Raw genomic sequence first — 22,911 nt, forward strand, 5'->3', positions numbered from 1 at the left:
CAGGTATGCAAGATTGAGTTAGAAGGAAAGGCTGGATAGGCGGGGACCTTTTTCACTGGAGCGTAGGAGGTTGAGAGACAACCAGTTAGAAGTTTAACTCTATCGATACCTCTCATTATTTTATAATGTTAATTGTCACTCCCTCGGATGGGGGATTTCATGACTGGGGGCACATTTTTAAGGTGAGAAGAGAAAGATATTAAAAAAGACATGGGGAACAAATTTTTGTACACAGGGGATGGTTTATGTGTAGAATGAACCTCCTGAGGAAATGGTGGTTGTGGGTACAATTAGAGTTTAAAAAAAAATTGGCATTAGTAAATAAATAGGAAAAATTTGGATTGATCTGGGCCAGGAACAGGCAGGTGGGACTAGTTTAATTTGGGATTATTGTTTGGCATGGATTGCTTTGACTGCAGGGTCTGTTTCCATGCTGTATGACTGTGTTCATACCAGAGCCACCCATTCTCAGAATGTACTGGAGACTGGTAAATTTATGTCCTGAGCTTGTAAAGTATGTTTTTGCAAGCGCTCAGACCAATTTATTGTTACTAGCTTTCCAATCAAATTTGAGTAACTGACCCAGTATTGGCTACCTCATCACATCCCTTTTCATTTCAGCAAGCCTATGAAATGAGAGCAACATTGCAGGTTTGTAGAAATCCTTCAATCTATTCATTTTTAAAAAGATGTTCCTGGCACAGTGCTGTTTCAAGGAGTGAGCACATTTAATCTTCATGAATCAAAATTTTCAAACATTGGAGACAAATTATGTTTTTGAAATCAAAGTTTTCTTGTGACTTGCTGTACCAGCATGTCCATCATTGGCAGTATGACCCCTTAAAGCTCTGTTGGAAATTGTTTTCTCATGGAAAATGGGTCAGTTGGTTTATTATGTTAACAAAGTCACAATATTAGCGCTTATCATTCAATCCTTAATACCTGTACTAGTTAGAGCTCTCATCATATTTCTTTACCCCTTCTTGAGAAACCTCGGCTCCTACTGGTTGTGTTTCATGGTTCATTTGATAGTTGTTTAGTGTAACTCTGGGTAATCCTTTAACTTTTCTTCTGCCTTTTCATCCTACACCTTCACCCATTGTCCGTTGCATCCTCTGCTATTAAAATAAGTTCTAACTATTATTGCAGGATTTTGGATGATATTGAAGTGTATGAGGAGCAAGTCTCATTCAAACTGGAAGAGCTGGTCACCATCTCCTCCTTCCTGAATAATTTTGTATTTAAAATGATCTGGGATGGCATTCAGGGTGAGTCTATTTTCATAATACCAAGAGTTGTAATTAGTCTGTCAGTGTGATGTCTTAACTAGGTTTTTGGAAATACTGGAGAATGGATTCACATTTAACCATTGATTCCATAGCTGAAAGGCCAGTGCTGTGCTGAGAAATTGAGTAGAATGAACCCTTACGCTCAGCAGTTTGGAAGAATGCACGGTGATTTGCTCAATATCATAGAGAATTAATTCAAAGGTTTAACAGGATAAATACTGAGATTACTATTTATCACTGAGAAATATACCTTCTTTCAGAAACTTGAGGGTTTTTTAAATTATGCACTATGGGATATGGGCATTGCTGGCTGGGCCAGCAATTATTGCATGTCCCTAGTTGCCTATAAGAAGGTGGTGGTGAGCTGCCTTCTTAAACCGCTGCAGTCCTAAGCAATGCCTTTAGGGAGGGAATCCCAAGATTTTGCCCCAGTGACAGTGAAGGAGTGACAATAATTTTCCAAACCAGGATGGTGAGAGGCTTGGAGTAGAATTTGCAGGTGGTGGTGTTCCCATTTATCTATTGCCCTTGTCGTCTAGATGCAAGTGGTTGTGAGTTTGAAAGGTGCTGTCTAAGGATCTTTGGGTGAATATCTGCAGTGCATTCTGTAGATAGTAGCAGTAATATGTACTCCAGGATTGGTGGTGTAAGGCTTGGATATAGTGCCAATCAAGAAGGCTGCTTTGACCTGGATGATGTCAAGCTGCTTGAGTGTTGTTGGGGCTGCACTCATCCAGGCCAATGGGGAACATTCCATCACACTCCTGACTTGTGCCTTGTAATGGTGGACAGGCTTTGGGGAGTGAGGTGAGTTACTTCCTCCAGAATTGCTATCCACTGACTTGCTTTTGTAGCCACTATGTTTATGTGGCGAATCCAGTTGAGTTTCTGGTCAATGGTAAACCTTAATGATGTTGATAGTCAGGGATTCAGTGATGGTAATACTATTGAATGTCAAGGGCCAGTGTTTAGATTGCCCCTTATTGGAAACATTATTGTCTGGCATTTATGTGGTTACCTGCCACTTGACAGCTCAAGCCTGGAAATTATCCAGATATTGTTGCGTTTGAACATGAATTGTTTCAGTATCCAACAAGTCACGAATAGTGCTGAACATTGTGCAGTCATCAGCAAACATCCCCCACTTCTTATGATGGCAGTAAGGTCATTGCTGAAACAGCTGAAGATTGTTGGCCCAAGGACACTACCCTGAGGAACTCCTGCAGGGGAGTCCTGGAGATGAAATGACTGACCTCTAGCAGCACAACTGTCTTCCTGTGTGCCAGGTATGACTCTCTGGGCAGAGAGTTTGCCCCTGATAATGATTGATCCCTGTTTTACAAGGGCTCCCTGATACCACATTTGGTTGAATGCAACTTTGGGGTCAAGGGCTGTCACTCCTCTCACTGCTGGAATTCAGCTCTTTTGCTCATGTTTAAACTGAGGCTGTAATGAGGTCAAGAAAACCCAAACTGAGTATCCAAGAGCTGTTAATTACCAAGGAGGTGTTGCTTGATTGCACTGTTAATGACAATTTCTACCACTACTTCTCTGATGATTAAGAATAGACTGATAGGGCGGTAGTTGGCTGGGTTGGATTTGGCCTGCTTTTTGTGTACAGGATAACTGGGCAATTTTCCACATTGTTGGTTAGATACTAGTGTTGTAACTGTACAGGAAGAGCTTGGCTAAAGGATTTCTGTGGTGGACTGAGATCAACAGATTCTTGGGCAATCAGGGAATCTACTGTTGTTAAGCTAAGGCATGAAAGAGGCATTGAGGTGGAAGATTAGCCATGATCTTATAGATTGGCAACTTAGGCTCAAGAAACAGTTTGGCCTTCTCTGACCCCAGTGTCTGTGTTCTTGTATTGTGGCAAGAGTATCCTTTTAACATTTTGAACTTGTGTTAAAATAAACAACAAACAGTCATTTCACTTCTGAAACCCGACATTGAATTCTGATCAGGCTAAGATATTGATGATGTTGATGTGAGTGTCTCTTGGCTGTTGGCTGTTCTGTGTGAAATTAATTTGGATGAGTCCCTTATCTGTTTGTCAATGAACACAAGCACGTGATACAGGCTGCTTTTGCATTGGATTACTTGATCCTTAAAAATAATCATGTCCGTGCATCTACAGCTGTATCTGTTTCCCCAAGAAATACATTTTAATACACCTGAAATTCCCGATACTGTTACATTCCAATCTACAGAGATATTTTATGGATTTTTCTGTGCTGCCAGGTATTGTTGAGGCCTCAGCATTTTTCATCTGTTGAAAGGTGTTTTTACTAAAAATAAGCTTTTAATAAAACATGTTTAGTTACTAGCAAACAACCTTGCATAACTCCATTAAATCTGAATAAAATGATTAAAGTTTTGGCAGAGTTACATCTGACAACATTGAGCTCTACATTTAGCGACCTATTGCGCTGCTGTGCAAATTGGACAGATCTGAATACGCAGACAAGTTTTCTTTTTTTATAAAAACCCTCATCATGCCATTCCTAAAGAGCAAAAGATAAACTTACTCCAAAGTAACATGAGCAAAGCAATGAACACTTGAGAAATTACCTCAGTACCAATTCCTATGGGCCATATTCTTAGAGGCAAGCAGATTAATATCTGAAATTATTCAACAGCTGGATGTTTCTGTTAATCTAAGGAAATTCTGACCAGGTTTTTTTGAATTGTTTGAGTTTTATTCTTATTCTTGCAGACATGCATATGAATGAAGAGCAGAGATAGGCCATTTGGCCTCTTAAGCTTCCTCTGTCATTTGATAAGATCATGGCCAATCTGTTTAAGGTTTCTGCTTTCTTTTCCACCTCCTATTTCTTTTGACTGCCTTGTCAGCCAAGAACCCGTTTAACTTGGCCTTAAAAGTACTGATTTACATTGCATCCATCACATACTGGGGAAGGAAATTCCAGAGAGTTGTGACCGTCTGAGAAAGAAATTCTCTACCTTAATTGGGAGACCTCTTGTTTTAAGCTGTACATCTTAACTAGAGTCTCTCCCATAAGAGGAAACATCCTTTTGACATCTATTCTCATGAGGCCTCTCAGGATCTTGTGTTTGAATTAAAATCACCACTTATTCTTCTAAGTTCCAATTGGTTTAGGCCCAGCTTGTCAAACAGTCTCTCTTAAGTTAACCTCTTCATCCCATGAGTCAATCCAATGGACTTTCTCTGACCTACATTGGCTACCAACTTAATCAGTATTTTGTTGTTAAAGGTAAAAATATGGAAACCACATTAGGCTAAATCTAAACCTAAATGTAGATTTTTAATTTGGATCTCTAGAAAATGCAAATGGAGAGCAACTGGAACTGTTTCATTCTGTTCATGGCTGGCTCATGACACTGTACGAGCGAGACTGTCGACGGCGCTTTGCTCCTGAGGATCATTGGCTACGCAAGTAAGCAAACAGTGAACTCTTGACACGGGGCGAGAGAGCAGTACATTGGCTGCAGTTTTTTTTTCTCCAAAAAGAACTGCAAGCACCAGTCAGATGGCTGGCCTTTCCTGTCGTGAATGCAGCCTGCTGCCTGACTTACTTTTTATTTTCAATTGCCAGATGTGACAATAAATGTCTTGTGGAAATTAAGAGGAGTGACGGGTACTGAAACCTCAGTGGGCTGGAAATTACATTCGGTGCTGATGTGTTTCCTGGTGTGGCAGGTGGCCCATGTAAAATCTTACATGGCAGTGAGGAAGGTCACGGATGGTCTGTCTGCCCTTGAGCCTAGTGAGGCCCTAAGTTAAAGGTCGCTAGAGTGCCTCATCACACCACCACTCCTGGTTTACCTGTGGCATGGAGATGCCTATACTTCCAGCATCTTTATCTGACAAGCAGCTTGACCTCCTTTTGCGAGTGCTCTGAGCCCATCTTTAGGCTTCCTCCCAACTGCCCCACTGGCCTGTTGAACCTGACTTTTCACCACCTCACTGAGATCCATCCTCATGTTGGGGACTGCCTGTAGTCCCAGCAGTGGCGGTCATGCCCACGTGGTGCTGTTGGGATGGTTGGCTGATAGTTCTCTGCTGCGAAGCTCCTTTCTGATAAAGCGTCTTAAAATGGTAAACAGTGGGGCCAGAGTTAAATTGCTTTGGGGCTGTCATCAGGTTTAGGCCCCTGCCCCTTGGTTTTCCAGTGAGGTGAGAGGCAGTGACATTGACCGTGGTCTCCCATAAGGTTTAGCTTGTTAATAAAATTGAAACTGAACAATCGCTGACTAGTGTGATATTGCAAGATTAAAAATAAGTGCAGTACATCTATGCACATAGAGCCCACCAGCACCAAAACATAACCTTGTGGGATGAAGCGTCAACTTCGAGAAATGGAAAATCGTCCTTGGGGAAGATTACAGAAAATCTACTGAGTTTAGACTCCATTGGAAGAGGGATGTGAATGCTGCCAACATCATTTTTTGTTGGTGCAATGTACACACGCAAAAATGCTCACTTAAAGTGACAAAGCAGCAGAGCCAGTCCCTGGAAGTCTCCTGGAGATTTCAACCAGAACTATCATCCAGGACCGGGGAAGGCAGCAATGGAGGTTAGGGCTGATGAGGAGCTTCCCCTCACTGGTGGTGTCCTATCAGTCATCATTTCTTCATCATTTGGCGAGGGCCTGTTGCTGAGGGCCAGGGCTGTTGCTATACTAGTTATCCTGTTCCTGCTGCTCCCTCCTTATTGAAGTTTCAGGAATGCAGCAGCAGCTAGGTACAGCCACTCAGCCCTGAGTTGGGTTCCTCTCTGGGCAGCATGGCAGTGAGAGGGGCCAGGCTGCAAACTGGCAGCCAAGGTCTTAGTCTTAGAAACCATACAGTGTGGAAACAGACCCTTTGGCCCAACAAGTTCTCACTGATCCTCAGAGCATCCCACCCAGACCCATTCCCCTTTAACGCACCTAATCTACACATCCCTGAACACTGTGTGGGCAAATTACCATGGCCGATACAACTAGCCTGCACAATTTTGGACTGTGGAGGAAACCGGAGCACCCGGAGGAAACCTACACAGACACGGAGAATGTGCAAACTGCACACAGACAGTCACCCAAGGTTGGAATCGAAGTTAGGCCCTTGGCACTCTGAGGCAGCAGTGCTAACCACTGAGCCACCGTGCATTCCAAAATTATTGTTCCTAAGTCTTAGAGTTGTGTTATTTCCTTCCGTGCTATTCCACGTTTTATTTGTGTTGATTTAAAAAGTTCTTATTTCATTATTGATGATTTATGACCTGGTGAATGTCCTTCATGTTCCTGAGTGGAAGTGCTGATAGTAATGGGGCACATATTCTTTCATGATCAAGGAGCTGTTGCAGAGCATTTCCAGAACCGTTTGGCAAAATAGGTCTATATAATTTCATAGCTTTCCTAACTGGAGCAGTACCCACCAATTACCAGCAAAAAAAAATCAGATTAAATGGTCATTCATCATGTTGCAGTTACCGAATGGCTACCTCGTCAGCTTTTTGAATAACTTTGCTGTTAAATATTTAATAGTTTGGAGCATTTTGAGACATTTCAACATAATGAAACACAACTTTTCCTGTCTCTTCCAAAAGCTTTCCAACCTTGTTAGAATCTTCAGCTGTTCTTTCTGTGGTCTTCCTTAATCAAAACTTAACTTTTTTTTAAAAGTACACCTGACACTTTTATTAGCATGATGGGAATGTTAATTGAAAGACTGAAATTTTGACTTTCTTTTTGATTAAAGTTTCTTTGTGCTGCTTGCCTGCCAAGATGATTTGGATGTTCTTTTATCCAAATGACAAGCTATTTGTCTTATTCATAAAGGGATCTGAAACCTAGCCTGATATTCCAAGATTTGGATAAAGGAAAGAAGAGAGCCCAGTTACTATTGCAGTATATCCCTCACACAATTCCACACAAAAATGTAAGTACTGTTATGAGTAATGACAAGATTTGTAGGAATATTCCCGTTTAATTGAACCGTCAATCTAACAACAAATCTCATCAGTTACCCTGGCTGTTGCCTTGAGCAATTTTTCCAGTAACTTTTACAATAATATTTTTGCCCATTACTTTTTTGATTTGTTACACTATCGCAGTTAACTGATGTAGCACATTGAGCTATGTTATTAATGGTCTTGCTTGAGTTACTGAATCAGTGCTGCTATTTTAAATGGGCTGCCAGTAGTGTTTATGGCTTAACCACTTCAGTATTATCATTCACTTCAGTCAGATAAATGGTTCATTCTAAAGCAATAGTATGTGCTGTGCAATATCATTCAGTTAAACAACCAACGTACTTATCTTGTATTGATGTCAGTAGATCATACTTGAACTGCATTATCTGTTTGCATAGAAGGGACCTCCCTGGTAAATGATGGGAATTGCCGCACAAGCAAGAGTGACCATTCTTCACAAAAGTCCTTTATTTTAAGCAGGGCAAAGAAAGTTGGAAGAAATAATAGAGATTGCTTCATTAAAAAAAAATACAGCATAGTCATTGCCTTTCTGTCTTTTATTGTATGCGTTTTGACAATCTTAATTTTGATGTACTCAAAATATGTAAATCCAAGCTCCTTCCATTCTTTGATATGCTATCCGATGGTTACTCATTAATCATGGTAATAATGTTCAGAATTGTAGAAGGGGGAAAACCACTTTGAAGATTTATTTCAAATTTCACTAAAAGTTTATTACAGGTTATCAAATCATTTGACAGTGATGTAAAAAAATTACTACATCTATTTCTGAGTTGTTTTGCTGGTTGAATGAAACTTGCTTGTCCTTTCTGTTGTCAGAGGGTGCTACTTTTCCGGAACATGGTAACAAAGGAAAAGGAGGCACTTGGATTGGTGGAGACGAGTTCTGCATCCCCTCATGTCATCCACATCACAATACGCAGATCCCGAATGCTTGAGGTGACATACCTGGATTTGATGCATTGTACTTTGGTTTAACACACTTTAATTTTAATATTCCCACTGTTAGGCTTTCTTTTCTCTATTTTACAGGTACAGTAAAGAGATCAAGACAGTCCCCAGATTTTCTTGGATAATATCTAAATTTGCTACTTTAGTCATACTTTTTTGTTTCAATTTTTAGTCAAAGGTTCTGATTTATAGTTTTATTTTTATGGTTTTTGTTTAGAGAAATGTGACATGGAGGGCTCTGGGTGTGTGGGGACGAGGAGGAGGAAATCCCTTTGTATTCCTAACCAATCTTAATGACAAAAGCATGCAGACAAGTTTGAAATATGAACATATTTTCTAAGGTTTCTGTACATATTGCTCTGTAGTAGCAGTGGAGTAACTGAGTTAACCCTTAGTATGTGGAATTGTGTAATCCAGCAATTCAGTGGCCACAATATTAGTTCTTCGGGGTTTTTGACATTAAACAATTCAGTTAATCGTATTTCTAGAAAAATAAATTTGACATTAAGCTTACAAGTACAATGTCTGTGTAAATACTGTAGTGACAGGAGATGTATAGACATATGATAATGTAGACTGGATTCTGCTGTGGAATATTTAATCTACCTGCTAGAAGGCAGGCAGCTGCTGTTGGAAAAGTATCAGATGAATTGCTATTTAGGCTTGATATACCACACCTGCGATCCTGAACCACTGCAATATTAGTAAAACATCTGTAATCCTGGACAGAACAGAATGTTATTACACTTCTGTTTGAAATGAGTTTATAAGATGAAAATTGATTCTTGGGCTACTGCCATTATTGCTTGGAAACTTAACAATGGACTATGCCAGGAACTGGGGTCAGGAGAGTACATCAGGGCCCAATAACAGGGGCAGAGGGCTCTGGGAGGTCTGCTATGCACAGTTTGGAAGTCCACTCTGCTCAGGCTGGAGTCAGAGTCCTACGTTAGGAGCAGCATGGGACTCATGATTTTTGTCCCTGCCCTAGGAATCTGCCACAAATAGAGCCCAAATTGACCACCTATACGTGGCTTTAGACCATGTTGTGCACTTTAATATCCAGACTAGGTTGCTCAACAGCCATTCTCATCAATATTGTTTAGATTCTGTATCAAAGATTACTGAAATCTGAGTGTTAGCAGGCATTTCAGTGCCTGATGAATTCCTTAGTCAGAATGCAAGGGAAGGGAAACCCTGTTGGGACCCCTAGGGTTTCCAAAAAGCATGGTTTTGGTAAAACACATTAAATTACCCTGAGAATGCAGGGATAGCCCTGCCTCCAAATGACAATTTGCCATCTTTCTTAATGGGCAGAAGAACTAAGTGAGCAGTGCTGAAATCCAGGTCCGGAAATACCATAGCAATTGACCAAGATTAAATGGAAATGCAAAGTGCTGCAAAGCCACAAATGATGCTGACATGAGGTAAATAATCAGCTCAGCTCTATTACCTAGTGCCAATCTCCTACCTTTACCCCATATTCCAGCACACCGTTAATACCCAAAGAACCATCCAACGCTGTCTTGAATGCTTCAATTAAACCTGCCTCCATAACATTTCCAGGCAATGTGGAATTTAGGAATTCCATATTCTAAAATCCTCTGGTATGAAAACATATTTTCTCACATTTTTCATTTGCACACCACTTTAAATCTATTCTCCCATCATCTTATTTAATTTACAAGCAGAAAAAAGGTTTTCCCTATCCACTCTGTCCAGACCACTTAGGATTTTGAAAACCTCAATCAGATCTCTTGACCTTCCCTCCAGGAGAACAGTCCCAACTATTTCAATCTGTTGTCATAGTTGAAATTTCTGATGCCTAGAGCCGTTCTCCTAAATCGCTTCTGCACTCTCTTCAGTGCATTCATGTCTTTCCTATAATGTGGTGATAAATAATGCAAAAATAAAGGTTAGGAATGCATGTAATTTTCCCAAAAAATACTTCTTTTGTTGTTAGGGACGAATCGTAAGCATTATATGGCTTTTTAATTTTAACCAAAAAAATGCCCATGAACATTTTTTTTTAGTGTCTCTACAAATTAATGAACCTAGTTCTGATTTAATGTTGTAGTCACTGTTCGTTTCATATTTTATGAATCAATCAGCCATGCATTATCCCTCTTCAGTCCTTAAAACAGCTTATATACTATTTGATGTCCCTTAGCTCAATTGTGGCATTCACTGGCTCTGAGTTACAGGTCATGTATTGCACACCTACTCCTTGACTTGACTGATACTTCAGTGAAGTACTCAGGGCGTGTTGCATTGTCAGATATTTTGCATGAGATATCAAATCAAGGTTTCATCTGTTTTTCAGTTGGTTGTAAAAAGTTCTGTAACACGATTTTAATAAGATCAAAGGAGTTGTGTTAGAGCTTTGCCTAACGTTAATTTATGAGCAACACCACTTCAACGGAATAAGTGGTAATTTATCTCTGCTGTTTACAGGATGTTGGTGTGTTCAAGTTGGCAGCTACATTTGTTTAGAAAGCAACGATACTCGTACTTCAGAAGCTATTCAAAGGCTGTGAACTACTTTGGGATGTTTTGGGGATGTGAAGGGCAACAATAAAAACAGCTTCTTTCACTGTTTTCATTGTTTCTTTCGTAATGAATTGATAACAGACGTTTACTGTGTTTCTAGGATGGGTACGAACAGTTACGGCGACTCCCTGTGAACACTATGAAGGGAGTTATCAGAGTGAAATTTGTCAATGATCTAGGAGTGGATGAGGCTGGGATTGATCAGGATGGTGTTTTCAAAGAATTTTTAGAAGAAATCATCAAGAAGGTTTTTGACCCTGCTCTGAATCTTTTCAAGGTAAAGCATTCTTTGGATAAAATGTGGAAGAAAATGCAAAGTCAGAAGTCACATGACACCAGGTTACAGTCCGACAAGCTTATTTGAAATCACAAGCTTCCAGAGTGCTGCCTCTGAAAGCTTGTGACTTCAGATAAACCTGTTGGACTATAACCTGGTGTTGTGTGACTTCTGACTTTGCCCACCCCAGTCCAACGCTGGCACCTCCTCATCGAAGAAAATGCAAATCAAAGAATATACCTTATATCTGTTATTCTGCCTCTTGAAGTTTATTTGTGTGTGTGTGTGTGTATGTATGTATATGTATGGAGTTTGCATATTCATCCCACGTCTGCAGGGGATTCCTCCAGGTGCTGTGGTTTCCACCCATAGTCCAAAGATACGCAGCTTGGGTGGATTGGCCATGTCAAATTGCCCTAGTGTCCAGGGATGTGCAAGCTAGGTGGGTTAGCCATGGTAAATGTAGAGTTGCGAGGTTCGGGTAGGGAGTGTGTATCGGAGGGTTGGTGTAGACTTGATGGGCCGAATGTCCTGCTTCCATGGGGGTTCTATGAATATATGAAATTTGGTGGATTGTTTTTGCTTTCCCCATATGGTACTCAACTGTACCTCAAACCCACTTGCTCTCTCTATCTGTCCCCTCCTTCCCTCCCTCTTCCTCCCTCTTGCCCTCTCCTCCTCCTTATGTCTCCTGTGCTCTCTGAATATATGGAATTGGGTGGCCTGTTCTCATTTACCCAGGTTAACTTCTTTATCTATGTGCTACTAATCTGTTTCACATTGATTAAAAATATTACAACTCTAGCGCAGTTCTTCCCCGCATAGTTTTTAGTTTGTTTTCCCTCTTGCAGACTACCAGTGGAGATGAGCGACTATACCCGTCCCCCACCTCTTATATCCACGAGAACCACTTGCAGCTGTTTGAATTTGTTGGAAAGATGCTTGGAAAAGCTGTCTATGAGGTACAAATAGAGCTGTCAAACCTTGTATGAAGCAATGCTGGTTAATGATTTGGCCCACAGAAGGAGTACAGTAGCTTTCTAAAAGCTAGAATTGATTTGTTAATGGTTGTCAGGACTGATGGTCTTTTTATGCCTGTGAAAAATCTGCATTTATGTTCTGTTTGCTTTGAATGGCTGCAGTACCCACCATTAAAACTATGGGAATATGAATTGCATTGAAGATGTGTTGATGCCAAGCCCACTCATAGTCGTACAGTATGGAAACGGACCCTTCGGTCCACCTTGACCTCTCCGACGAGACATCTCAATCTAAACTGGTCCCTTTTGCCAACATCTGGCCTAAAGCCTCTAAAATCTTCCTATTCGTCTACCCATCCAGATGCCTTTTGAATGTTGTAATTGTACCTACCTCCAGCATTTCCTTTAACAGCTAGTGGTATTATCGCTGGACTGTTAATCCAGAGAACCAGATAATGCTCTGGGGACCTGGGTTTGAATCCTACCATGGCAGATGGTGGAATTTGAATTCAATAAATATTTGGAATTGACAATCTAATGATGGCCGTGAATCCAGTGTCAATTGTCAGAAAAACCCATCTGGTTCACTAATGCCCTTGAGGTAAGGAAACTGCCAACCTTACCTGATCTTGGCTACATGTGACTCCAGACCCATGGCAATGTGTTTGACTCTGAATTGCTGTCTGGGCAATTAGGGATGGGCAATAAATGCCGCCTAGCCAACTACACCCTCATCCCGTGAATGAATAAAGGAAAAAAACAGCTTGTTTTATACAGGCACCACCCTCTACATGGAATAGTCACCTCTCAAATCCTTTTTAAATCTTCCCCTCTCACCTTAAACCTGTGCTGTCTAGTTTTGGACACCACACCTTAGGAAAAGACTTAGGCTATTCACCCTATCCATGCCCCTCATGATTTCATAAACCTCTGTAAGGTCATCCCTCAACCATTGACAGTTTGGGGCAAAAAGCCCCAACCTCTTCAGCCTCTCCCTATAACTCAAACTTTTCAGTCCTAGCAACATCCCTGCAAATCTTTTCAGGTTTAACAACATGCTTCCTTATAGAAGGGCGACCAGAATTGTATGCAGTATTCCAAAAGTGGCCTTACCAATGCTTGTACAGCCACAACATGAGATCCCAACTCCTAGACTCAGTGTTCTGACCAAAGAAAGCAAGTGTGCCAAATGCTGCCTTCACCACCCTGTCTTCCTGCACCTCCACTTTTGAGGAATTATGCTGCTGCACCCCTATGTCTTTTTGTTTGGCAGCACTCCTCAGGGCCCTACCATTAAGTGTATAAATCCTGCCCTGGTTTGTCTTACCAAAATGCAACACCTCACATTTACCTAAATTAAACTCCATCTGCCAGTCCTTGGCCCATCAGATCAATTTCTTGTTGTACTCTGAGATAATCTTCTTCCCTCTCTACTGCACAACCTATTTTGGTGTCATCTGCAAATTTACTAACCACACCTCCTATATTCACATCTAAATCATTTATATAAATGATGAAAAGGAGTGGACCCAGCACCGATCCTTATGGCATACAACTGGTCGCAGGCCTCCAATCTGAAAATCAGACCACCCTGCTCTGTCACATACCTTCAAGCCAATTTTATATCCAATTGGCTAGCTCCCGCTAGATCGCAAGTGATTTAACCTTACTAACCACTCTACCATGTAGAACCTTGTCATACGCTTTGCTGAAATCCATATAAACAACATCTGCTCTGCCTTCATCAATGTTGTTGTCACTTCTTAAATAATGGCAGCACATTAGCCAATCTCCAGTCCTCTGGCACATCACCCCTCACTATCAATGATGCAAATATTTCAGCAAGGAGCCCAGCAATTTCTTCCCTAGCTTCCCACCAAGTCCTGGGAGACACCTGATCAGGTCCCAGAGATCTATCTATCTTGATGTATCTTAAGACCTTTAGCACCACCTCTTCTGTAAAATTAATACTTTTCAAGACATCACTTTGTATTTCCCCAAGTTCCCCATCTTCCACGTCCTTTTCCACAATAATTACTGATGTGAAATAATTGTTTAGTATCTCATCCATCTCCTCTGGTTTTGCAGATAGACGGCCACATTGATCTTTAAGGGACCCTATTCTTTTCCAAAACTATTTTAAAACTGATGCAATTATGATCACTTGCCCTAAAGTGTTCCCTTGCTGATACCTTAGTCACTTGCCCTGCCTCCTTCATGTTGCACAGTATTACGCTGAGTGAGTGCTGAAGGTATGTCTCCTTTAACTCACCCTCCGGTCAATTCAACATTGAAAATTTTTTCAAAAGTTGTACACCAGTCTTCAAATTTGAAGTCAAGGATGCTTCTAAGGGCAGTTATCTCAAGGCAAAAATGAGGATTGAAGCTTCAGCAAATGCATGAATTAAAGAGAAATGAACAAATAGGATTTCAAAATACTCCATAAGAGAAGATGGCACCTTTCAGACTCAAAGGAAACAGCAATGCTTGCTTTTATATTCTGTCTTTAATATGGTCAGCTTTGCAAAGCATTTCACAGCGGAGAATTGAATTCTGAGCAACGGTGAAAGTTGGAGACAATGGAAGTCACAGTAGAAGAAATAGGTTTTTGGGATGCTTTTAAAGGTCCAAAATTTATCACAGCTGAATGTGTGTAGAGAGAGAGTTCAAAAAATTCTTCTGCAACCAATGATAGGATGGAAATATAGGAACAAAACAAAGAACTGCAGATACTTGAAGATCTGAAACATAAAACAGGAAATGCTGAAGAAACTCGGCAGGTCTGGCAACATCTCTGAAGAAAAAAATGTTAACATTTCTAATCCAGTGACTCTTCTTCAGATTTCAAGGACTGAAGGATGTAGGCTTGAATTCGAACTTGAAGTAGTTGCAGGGTTTGAATGAGGCAAGCCTCTGGTATTTGTAAGTGAGAACGAAAATTTCCCATAAAAATTGAATGTACCCTTTTCTTTTCACCCTTAGGGAATCGTAGTGGATGTCCCATTTGCTTCCTTCTTCCTCAGTCAGGTGCTTGGACATCATCATAGTGCTTTGTACAGCTCAATCGATGAACTTCCATCCCTGGATTCAGAGTTTTACAAAAACCTCACCTCCATAAAGGTAATTGTCGGAACTTATATTTGTTTGACTTTGACATTGCACCATAAAAGACAGAAATTAATTGTAATTTAAATTTGCCTCCTATCCACGTTATGCTGCATAAATGCTGCTGATAGTCTACAGTGACTCACAGATGTCCAATTTTGAGTTCCTTTTGAATAAACTAAACTTAACGAGTTTGGCATAACTACAGCATTATTATCGAATTACAGTATATGCATTGCAAGCTAGCCAATACATTTTCCATGGCAGTGAGGAAGCATACACATTCCTCTGTACTGAGAGAGCTCTGTAATGGAATCAACTGCTCAATGTACTGTTTCATGCCTTTGTTTTCAGTATCCTCCACAGCTTTGTTTTTTATCTTTTGTTTCATTTTATAAGCTTTCATGTTTTCTTTCACGATTTCCCCACATCTTTCTCAATTATATAGTTTTAAAACATGATGCATAATCTTTATTCAAACAATGGAGATGTTTTGCTACATTAAAGGCATATAAATGCAAATATTAATTAAAGCATTAATCAACCGTTCTTATTGTGCAGTTTTATATGTATTAAAAGCAATCTTATTTATAAATCCTAGTTGTCCAGTTAACTAACTGTATAGGTTTTTGCATCTAAATTAGAAGTTAATGAAAACATGTTCCAAATGAACTATTTGAAATCTCATGACAGGAAATAAAATTTGTCTTTGCCTGAGATATTTGAATTCACCCATTGTGAACACACATGGCTAGTGTGCAGCTACACAATAATCAAGTACGTGTTGCACATGGGACAAATAGGCTGTGTACAAACTGCAGTCCTTTTAAGCTGAATGCATACACAACAATCTCAAAGGGACTATGCAGAGCAACAAATGGGTCACACATAGTGAAGAAAAATTGGAGGGAATATCGCTCATCACTGTCCTTTAAAGTCAAGTACCAGGATGCTGTTAGCGTGATGTGAAAATCATGTCTTTTTAAAAAAAGTTAACCATGAACTAGTATTTGTTGCAAGTTATTCCAAAGAGCAGTTTGGTGTAAAACCTGACCTCAGAGTTAAGATAAAAGGCAAAAGAAGAAACTAAGATAAATTTTTACTGATCCTTGCCAGGAATTTTAGGCTTTGTACCTTTTATAATGTGAAATTACTAAAATGAATTTGAAGGGATTACATTGTGATCGTTCAGCTGTTTGATATTTGCTGGTGCCAGTTTCTTTTCAGTAACTCAGTGCAGAATCATTATCTTGTATGAACTTTGACCATGAGTATCAGCATGAATGTTAGCCTCATCACATAACCTGATTCTAACTTGAGTGTGCATATTTTAGGTGAGGCTACCAATGAGTGAAAATCCAGGCTAATTTTGGTTTCTCCCTCCCAGCCTAGCGGTACTGATATTAATTGTAGAATGTTGTAGATAATTTTGGCTGAGATCAGAGAATTCAGCGCAGCCGCAAGATCAAACTTGGGACTTTGCTACTTTGTGCATCATAGTTCAGTGAACACACTAAGTGAGCAATTAGTGCTACCAACTGAATTCTTGAGTGTTTTATTGCTCATTCGACATTCCAACATTGATCCGCTGCCGTCTTGGACCACTGCAACCAGAGTACTGTGGGTATCTCTAAGCACATCAACTGAAGTGGTTCAAGAAGGCAACTCACCACCACCTTCTCAAAGGCAACTAGGGATGGACAGTAAATGTTGGCGAGACACATACCAGGATTGAATTTTTAAAAATTCTTTGGCAACTGTTATTTTCAATATAATTTACTGCCAATCTTCATGGACGAGCTGATGCTGGAGTCTAAATTGTTCTACTTGTTTTATATTCAAGAAGTCAGATAAAGAGGGAAGATACATAGTGCAGGACTCCATCAAGGTCGAAAAGAATGACATAATTAAAATAAGTTGCACAGATTAGTGGACACCAAGCTTGAGTTTTAAATAAAAACTGTATATCCTGGGAATAAAGGAAGAAAAATGTAATTGGTTACGTATGTTTGAAGAATCTGGGACGGAACGAGCTAGTGGGGGAAGAGTGAGTGGATTTCATTCAGGGAGGATGCACGATGGAGAAAGTTATTTCACATGTTTTTATGCATCTTGAGATGAGAAGAGACTTGAGAGGAACACAGTCTGTTAAAGTAAGTGATTATATTTGTATTTGTATTTGCAGCGATATGATGGGGACATTGGTGACCTTGGTTTGACATTATCCTACGATGAGGATGTTATGGGTCAGGTAATGCTGTCGCAGTTCACAGATAAGTAATAAGTACAAAAGCCAGAGTTTGTACCTGGGCTATAAATTATCAGTGTTGTGTGGATCTGCTGTAGTACCAATGGGATTCTTTCTTATGAACCAGGTCTTCATGCAATCAACAGCATGCATGGATTTTGGTATCTGTTCTATGATTTAGAGCAAAAAAAATGTTTAAATCTGAATCAGCATAAAATCGAAGAACAGTTCAACCTTTTAGTTTACTATTGCCTAGCAACTTTTTACCTTTTCTGATTCTGACGGTAAAACTGTTAGGTTGGAAATGTAAATCACTTTCTCATTCATCTTGATTCTTCACTACTTCATTTAATAATGAGTCTTGGCTATTTTGTTGCAGCCCTCTGAATTAGCGCATCTGTGACAGATTATACCTGGTGAATACATAAACCCAGAGCTTACTGGGTTTACTGTCCAGTCCAATGCCAGGATACCTCGTGTTTTCTGATTACAATTAATGGCCTGTCTGCCTTTGAATTGGTAGAAGAATAAGATTAGAATGAAGTACTTGCTCCTAATCACTGCTCAGCAACAGTGCTTTGAGAATGCGCATATAACATGGGTGAAGTATTTCAAGGCTTTCGGGGATCTGTGGAGATATTGGCCAGCAACACTCAGCAAATTCAGGAGATTGTTTACTCAGCTTTATTATTGCTGTACAGCTCAGTTAAATTCTGACTTTGCATTGGAATCAGTTTGGTTTTCTTTTTGATTCAACAGCTGGTTTGCCACGAGTTGGTGCCTGGTGGAAAGACTATTGGAGTCACCAATGAAAATAAGTACGTATATCTTTGGCCAAATGCAATTTGGAATGCATTTCTTCAGGAGTAGTGTATTGTTACCCTGTTTCACATTTGAAAATCTATCTTCCATTTTCAAATATAGTTTCTCCTGCTGGGAGATGGGATGGGTGGGGGTACAGTATACATGAGAATTCTTTGAATGATTATAATTTGGCTCTGGATATAACAGTTCAATCAGCTTTATGCCCTTTCCTTGTTCCAGACGTTTTTGGAAGATAACTTAGTTTTGGAAGGTGAGGAGCTGCATTTTCAGACCTGTGTTCTGTATGGCAGGGCAGTCTGTTTTCATATCTGAAATGCACTGACAATCCTCAGCTGCATCATCAGCTGACTGAGCAGTATGTGTACACAACCAGTCTTTTCTACTGTGTCCAATTCAGGTTAATTACAGCACTTTGAAGCTGTGGGAAACTCATGGCTTGCTTTCCAGATGATTATATCATTTTAGCAATCATCAGGATCAAATTGGGATATATGTGTTCTTGGTTACAATTTGTCTTATGCAAAAATCTATTCTTTTTAATCACAGATGAGAACTGATACAATTTGACACTTTGAACAGTCAAAGGGGGCTCTGTACGGCATTTTCTTAAAAATTCTGATATGCAGCAGAGCATCTGTATCATTAAAGCCATGGTATCAACTTGCCTTTGTCTTGTTGCTGACTGCGTTGCTATACATTCTCAACATTTTTCAAATTATTCCAGATTTCCAGTAATTGGCTTCACTGCTGTTGCAGCCATACCACTTTGCCATTATGTGCTAACACAGCAGTTCAATTCTTCTGCTTCTCCATTTTTAAGTGTTTGCAGTATCAAAAATGCATGTTTTTGGAAGGTTAGGGAGGTTATTTAGTACTTGAAAACGGCTAAAGTTCTTGCCATCTACCAACAGAATCAGTTACATCCACCTCATGGCTCATTTCCGAATGCACACTCAGATTAAGGATCAGACGATTGCTTTCATCCGAGGATTCCGATCCATCATTAACCCTGAATGGCTCCGTATGTTCTCAACTCCTGAGGTGCAACGTTTAATTGCTGGAGACAATGCAGAGATTGACCTGGAGGATCTCAAGTAAGACATGTTTTAATAAATTGCAGAAAATTTGTTTTGCTTTTTTAATAAAGGGGAGCGTGCTGCTTATTTGCTCACCATTTTTCTTTGTGAAGCCCTTTGTATTTAGAAGGAACACTGATGCATTCTTAGAAAAATTCACGGTCCTGAATTATTGTGGGAAGTGTCAGGGGAGACCCAGTAGCTTAATATCATGTAATTTTGTGAATAAATGAATTGTAATTTATTTGAGGATTGTTTGTGGTCCATGTGTAGTGATTGCCATTCTTCCCTGTACAGGAAGCATACTGTGTATTATGGTGGTTTCCATGGCAGTCACCGTGTGATTACATGGCTCTGGGATATCTTGGCTCATGACTTCACAGCAGAAGAACGAGCCATGTTTCTTAAGGTTGGTGGATCTCTGGCAGTTAACATTAGCATTTTTAAAAATGCTTTCCAAATCTGCCTTCAGCTTCCTCTCCTGATATCTGCCCTATTTTTGTTTATTTAGACCAGTTTATTCTACAAGATCTCTTGTTCTTGAATAAGGGCTGATATTCTGGGAGTGAAATTTGGCTACAATTGATGTGATCGTAGTCTAGGTTAGGTATATCAGTGTTCTAACTAGACTGATATCATGGGCAAGGACCTGAATTTGGCTCTGTCCTGTCAAGGGCATAGACAGGAGATTCTGTGGCAGTTAGTGTAAATTTAGGATGGTTTGTTGCTTGTTTGGTGCTAGGATTAAGGATGTCTCTAAACATTTCAAGCATATTGTTAAAGGTGAGATTAAGAAATCAGAAATTATTTTACATGTTGATTAGAACGACTTTTTTTTTTAGAAAATTTAAAGCAATACAGAGTGAATTTAAGAGGTTAGGGAGAAGATTAAAAAATAGAACCTTAAACGTAGTAATTTCTGATTTACTCCCAACATCAAACTCAAATGAGGGAAGAAACAAAAGGTTAAAGGAGATAAATCAATGGCTAAAAAGCTGGGGTATTGTTCAGGAATTCAGGTTTTTGGACAATTGGAATGACTTTTGGGATAGAAAAGACCTGTTCAATAAGGATAGGCCTAACCTAAACTGGAAAGGGACCAATATCTTAGCAGGGAGATTTGCTCATTCCATTAAGGGAGACTTTATACAGATAGAGGGTAAGTGGAGGAATTCTAAGTAGCAGTGTAAACAGAAGGATTGATGGAGAAGGTTCTGAATGTGAGGACAGCATGTCAATTAAAAAAGAACAAGAGAGAGTCAGAGTATGTAATAATTCTGAACAATTGCATTTATTTCTGTGCAGAGGATCTTACAGGTAAGGCTGATGAACTCAGGGCATGGTTACGAACATGGGATTGGAACATCATGGCTATTACAGAAACTTGGCTGAGCGCTAGGCAAGACTGGCAGCTCAATTTTCCGGGTTTTAGGTGCTATGGGAAGGATAGAAAAGGAGATGAAAGGAGGGGATGTGGTGTTTGATTAAGGAATACATTACTGCTGTAGAGAAGATATTTCAGAAAAATCATCCAGTGAAAGTATATGGGTAGAAATTACAAATAAGAATGGAAAGATCGCTGATGGGATTGTACTATAGGCCCCCCAATAGTAAGAGGGAAATCGAGAAGCAAATATGTTGGGAGATCTCCGATATATGTAAACATAATAAGGTTGTAATAATGGGGAATTTTAATTTTCCAAACATTGACTGGGGCTACCATATTGTTAAAAAGGTTTGAATGGTGAACAATTTGTCAAATATGTTAAAGAAAATTTTCTTTATCAATATGTGGATGCTTCTACTATTTCAGGGCAATAAGGTAGGGCAGGTGACTAAAATAAAAGTAGGGGGACACTTCGGGTCCAGCAATCACAATTCTGTTAATTTCAAGATAAGTGTGGAGCTGGATGAACACAGCAGGCCAAGCAGCATCTCGGGAGCACAAAAGCTGACGTTTCGGGCCTAGACACTTCAGAGAGGGGGATGGGGATAGGGAACTGGAATAAATAGGGAGGGGGGGGGGGCGGACTGAAGATGGAGAGAAAACAAGATAGGTAGAGAAGAGAGTATAAGTGGGGAGGTAGGGAGGGGATAGGTCAGTCCAGGAAAGATGGACAGGTCAAGGAGGCGGGATGAGGTTAGTAGGTAGGAAATGGAGGTGAGAGGAAGGGATGGGTGAGAGGAAGAACAGGTTAGGGAAGCAGAGACAGGCTGGGCTGGTTTTGGGATGCAGTGGTGGGAGGGGAGGGGACGAGCTGGGCTGGTTTTGTGATGCAGTGGGGGGAGGGGAAGAACTGGGCTGGTTTTGGGATGCAGTAGGGGAAGGGGAGATTTTGAAGCTTGTGAAGTCCACATTGATACCATTGGGCTGCAGGGTTCCCAAGCGGAATATGAGTTGCAGATATTCACCTGCACATCTGCCAATGTGGTATATTGTACCCACTGCACCCGGTGTGGCTTCCTCTACATTGGGAAAACCAAACGGAGGCTTGGGGACCGCTTTGCAGAACACCTCCGCTCGGTTCGCAACAAACAACTGCACCTCCCAGTCGCGAACCATTTCAACTCCCCCTCCCATTTCTCAGACGACATGTCCATCATGGGCCTCCTGCAGTGCCACAATGATGCCACCCGAAGGTTGCAGGAACAGCAACTCATATTCCGCTTGGGAACCCTGCAGCCCAATGGTATCAATGTGGACTTCACAAGCTTCAAAATCTCCCCTTCCCCGACTGCATCCCAAAACCAGCCCAGTTCTTCCCCTCCCCACACTGCATCCCAAAACCAGCCCAGCCTGTCTCTGCCTCCCTAACCTGTTCTTCCTCTCACCCATCCCTTCCTCCCACCTCAAGCCGCACCTCCATTTCCTACCTACCACCTCATCCCGCCTCCTTGACCTGTCCATCTTTCCTGGACTGACCTATCCCCTCCCTACCTCCCCACCTATACTCTCTTCTCCTACCTATCTTGTTTTCTCTCCATCTTCAGTCCGCCCCCCCCCCCTCCATATTTATTCCAGTTCCCTGTCGCCATCCCCCTCTCTGATGAAGGGCCTAGGCCCGAAACGTCAGCTTTTGTGTTCCTGAGATGCTGCTTGGCCTGCTGTGTTCATCCAGCTCTACACTTTGTTATCTTGGATTCTCCAGCATCTGCAGTTCCCATTATCTCTGTTAATTCCAAAATGGTTTTGGAAGATGATAAGCCTTCCATAAAAGTTTCAAGTTTTCAACTGGAGTATGGCCAATTTTAATGGTATGAGACAAGAGCTTCAAAAGTTGATTGGAGTAGATGTTTGCAGGTAAAAGGATGTCTTACAAGTGGGAGGTGTTCAAAAATGTGATGACCGGATGTCAGAGGCATTGTGTTCCTGTTAGTGAAGGGTGAGGCTGGTAAGGTTAAAGAACAATAGATGAATAAAGGTATTGAAGTTCTAGTCAAGAACAAAAGAGAATCTTATTTTAGGTACAGACACCTTGGTTCAATTGAATCTCTTAATCAATATAAAGAGTATAGGGGGATTCTAAGGAGAGAAATCAGGAATGCAAAGAGGGGATATGAGAAATCCATTGGCACATACGTTTAAGAATAACGTAAACAGATTCTACAAATACATTAAAAACGAGATCATTTTTGGTCAGTTGCTGT

The 22,911-nt window shown here is 40.6% G+C and overlaps 1 protein-coding gene across 5 annotated transcripts in view; it reads left to right on the forward strand.

Moving 5' to 3' along the window:
• ube3b (ubiquitin protein ligase E3B) overlaps positions 1–22,911 on the forward strand; it is a 57,462-nt gene that overhangs the window by 30,037 nt on the left and 4,514 nt on the right. For all 5 annotated transcript variants that reach the window (XM_048555858.2, XM_048555857.2, XM_048555856.2 and 2 more), the window contains 11 exons: positions 1,150–1,268; positions 4,597–4,711; positions 7,097–7,196; positions 8,071–8,190; positions 10,853–11,029; positions 11,881–11,991; positions 14,992–15,129; positions 17,300–17,365; positions 18,122–18,180; positions 19,099–19,281; positions 19,561–19,672. In XM_048555858.2, the coding sequence (XP_048411815.1) occupies positions 1,150–1,268; positions 4,597–4,711; positions 7,097–7,196; positions 8,071–8,190; positions 10,853–11,029; positions 11,881–11,991; positions 14,992–15,129; positions 17,300–17,365; positions 18,122–18,180; positions 19,099–19,281; positions 19,561–19,672 (1,300 nt within the window). The remainder of the gene's footprint in view (positions 1–1,149; positions 1,269–4,596; positions 4,712–7,096; positions 7,197–8,070; positions 8,191–10,852; positions 11,030–11,880; positions 11,992–14,991; positions 15,130–17,299; positions 17,366–18,121; positions 18,181–19,098; positions 19,282–19,560; positions 19,673–22,911) is intronic.

The sequence above is a fragment of the Stegostoma tigrinum genome, chromosome 26, assembly GCF_030684315.1.
Source record: "Stegostoma tigrinum isolate sSteTig4 chromosome 26, sSteTig4.hap1, whole genome shotgun sequence".
NCBI classification, from domain to species: domain Eukaryota; kingdom Metazoa; phylum Chordata; class Chondrichthyes; order Orectolobiformes; family Stegostomatidae; genus Stegostoma; species Stegostoma tigrinum.